This window comes from Micropterus dolomieu, unplaced genomic scaffold, assembly GCF_021292245.1.
Source record: "Micropterus dolomieu isolate WLL.071019.BEF.003 ecotype Adirondacks unplaced genomic scaffold, ASM2129224v1 contig_11380, whole genome shotgun sequence".
Classification (NCBI taxonomy): domain Eukaryota; kingdom Metazoa; phylum Chordata; class Actinopteri; order Centrarchiformes; family Centrarchidae; genus Micropterus; species Micropterus dolomieu.
The window spans coordinates 1-3,085 of record NW_025740366.1 but is presented as its reverse complement, the minus strand read 5'-3'; the positions used below and the strand labels follow the sequence as shown (position 1 = coordinate 3,085).

Genomic DNA, 3,085 nt, shown 5'->3' with positions numbered 1-3,085 from the left:
AGTCCTTTGAAAGACTGGTGTTGGCCCACCTGAAGGACATTACAGGCCCCCTGCTGGACCCCCTGCAGTTTGCCTACAGGGCTAACAGGTCAGTGGACAATGCAGTCAACTTGGGACTGCATTGCATCCTGCAACACCTCGACTCTCCAGGGACATATGCAGGATCCTGTTTGTGGACCTCAGCTCAGCGTTCATCATCCCGGACATCCTCAGCACCAAACTCACCCAGCTCACCGTGCCAGCCTCCACCTGTCAGTGGATCACAAACTTCCTGACTGACAGGAGGCAGCAGGTGAGACTGGGGAACATCACATTTCTGATTGAGATTTCTGACTCTCAGTGTCAGGAACAATTCCTGTGCAATAACCCAGTAACTCTGTCTCTAATCAGCACCTGTTTACTGGTTACCACTTATTATACATTGATCATTCTATTTCAGACCTGTTCATATTGTATATACTGTATACCAAATCCAACTACCTCTTGTAAATAACACCTGCACATAATTCTTTATTCCAGCATCCTTTGCACTCATCACACTATGTATATGTATGCATGTCTGTGTCCTTTGTACTCAGCTCACTACACTATTCGCTCAATCTGTCGGTTTAGTCCAGTCTGTATATATGGGTTCTCTATACTGCAGCCTGTGTTTGATTATTTTTGTCTTATTGTATAAGTAAGCACATCGTGAGCAATGTACAATCCAGAGTCAAATTCCTCATATGTGTACACATACCTGGCAATAAAGCTGATTCTGAAATGCAGTGACTGCCCTCTACTGGTCGAAACCCGGGTACTGCAGTTTAATTTTGCTATTTAGCTCGGCTCTGTGAAAAATGTCACACTGATGCTTTGTCAATGCATTTGTGTCTTGTAAGGGGTCTTCTTTTGGTATAAGATTTGCCACATTTGTCACAGCTGAATGGTTTCACTCCAGTGTGAGCACGTTCGTGGTATTTTAGGCTATCTGATGTCTTGAATGTTTTTCCACACTGTTCACACCAGTACGGTTTCTCTCCAGTGTGAACACGTTGGTGCTTATATAGGAGATCTGATCGACTGAAAGTTTTCCCACACTTTTCACACGAGTACGGTTTCTCTCCAGTGTGAACACGTTGGTGCTTCTTTAGGACATGTGATCGATTGAAAGTTTTTCCACACTGTTCACACCTGTATGGTTTCTCTCCAGTGTGAACACGCCGGTGGTTTTTTAGGTCACCTGATCGACTAAAAGTTTTTCCACAATGTTCACACGCGTACGGTTTCTCTCCAGTGTGAACACGTTGGTGGATTTTTAGGGCACCTGATTGAGCGAAATGTTTTCCACACAGTTCACACCAGTACGGTTTCTCTCCAGTGTGAACACATTGGTGATTCTTACAGATATCTGACGAACTGAAATTTTTTCCATACAGTTCACATGAGTGCGGTTTCTCTCCAGTGTGAACACGTTTGTGGATTTTTAGGTGACCTGATTGAGCGAAAGTTTTTCCACACTGTTCACACGAGTACGGTTTCTCTCCACTGTGAGCACGTTGGTGGATTTTTAGGTGACCTGATTGAGCGAAAGTTTTTCCACACTGTTCACACGAGTACGGTTTCTCTCCAGTGTGAACACGTTGGTGGATTTTTAGGGCACCTGATTGAGTGAAAGTTTTTCCACACTGGTCACAGCGGTATGGTTTCTCTCCACTGTGAGCACATTGGTGGATTTTTAGGTGACCTGATGACCTGAAATTTTTTCCACAGAGTTCACACGAGTGCAGTTTCTCTCGAGTGTGAACACGTTGGTGGATTTTTAGGTGACCTGATTGAGCGAAGGTTTTTCCACACCGTTCACACGAGTACGGTTTCTCTCCAGTGTGAACACGTTGGTGGAGTTTTAGGGCACTTGATTGAGTGAAAGTTTTTCCACACTGTTCACACCAGTACGGTTTCTCTCCAGTGTGAACACGTTGGTGGATTTTCAGGACACCTAATGTAATGAAAGTTTTCCCACACTGGTCACAGCTGTACAGTTCCTCTCCAGTGTGAACTCGCTGATGAATCTTCAAATATCCAGATGTGAAGGATTTGTCACAGTGCGGACAGCGATGGCGTTTTAGTCCATTTCTTCGTCTCCTTCTCTATATCAAGAGAGAGAAACACAGTAAGTCAGATGTCATGGTGGAGTGAGCTATCTAAAACCATAAATGACATTAGAGCACATCTTTGAAATCACAGTCGAACGTACTGTAATAATAATAAATGTATTTATTTATAGAGCGCTTTCAATCAAAGTGCTTTACAAATAGAATACAGTACAATAAAACTAGCAACCTGTCCAGGGTGTACACCGCCTTTGCCCGATGTAAGTTGGGACTGGCTCCAGCCGCCAGCGACCCTGTACGCAGGATAAGCGGTTGATGATGGATGGACAGTACAATAAAAAAATTAATTGAAACACTAAAGTAAATACCACTTATACAAGACTGTGATCATTATTCAAGTTCTGAATCGCAGCTTTTTACTATGAATAAACCTTCTGTGGTTTTGATCGTCCACCTAAGTACAACCCTAAATTTATTTCCCCATGTACAGTGGGTACGGAAAGTATTCAGACCCCTTTAAATTTTTCACTCTTTGTTTCATTGCAGCCATTTTCCAAAAATCAAAAAAGTTCATTTTATTTAATGTACACTCAGCACCCCATCTTGACAGAAAAAAACAGAAATGTAGAAATTTTTGCAAATTTATTAAAAAAGAAAAACTGAAATATCACATGGTCATAAGTATTCAGACCCTTTGCCGTGACACTCATATTTAACTCAGGTGCTGTCTATTTCTTCTGATCATCCTTGAGATGGTTCTACACCTTCATTTGAGTCCAGCTGTGTTTGATTATACTGATTGGACTTGATCAGGAAAGCCACACACCTGTCTATATAAGACCTTACAGCTCACAGTGCATGTCAGAGCAAATGAGAATCATGAGGTCAAAGGAACTGCCTGAAGAGCTCAGAGACAGAATTGTGGCAAGGCACAGATCTGGCCAAGGTTACAAAAAAATTTCTGCTGCACTTAAGGTTCCTAAGAGCACAGT

At 42.5% G+C, this 3,085-nt stretch overlaps 1 protein-coding gene across 1 annotated transcript; it reads right to left on the bottom strand.

The window, feature by feature from the left end:
• Positions 1-207: 207 nt before the first annotated feature.
• LOC123965813 (zinc finger protein 227-like) lies at positions 208-2,386 on the bottom strand (the record flags this gene model as incomplete). The annotated part of the gene is made up of 2 exons (XM_046042165.1): positions 208-2,129; positions 2,323-2,386. Coding segments are annotated over 2 exons (1,351 nt in total), but the record flags the coding sequence as incomplete, so codon positions are not given.
• Between the last annotated feature and the right edge of the window lie 699 nt (positions 2,387-3,085).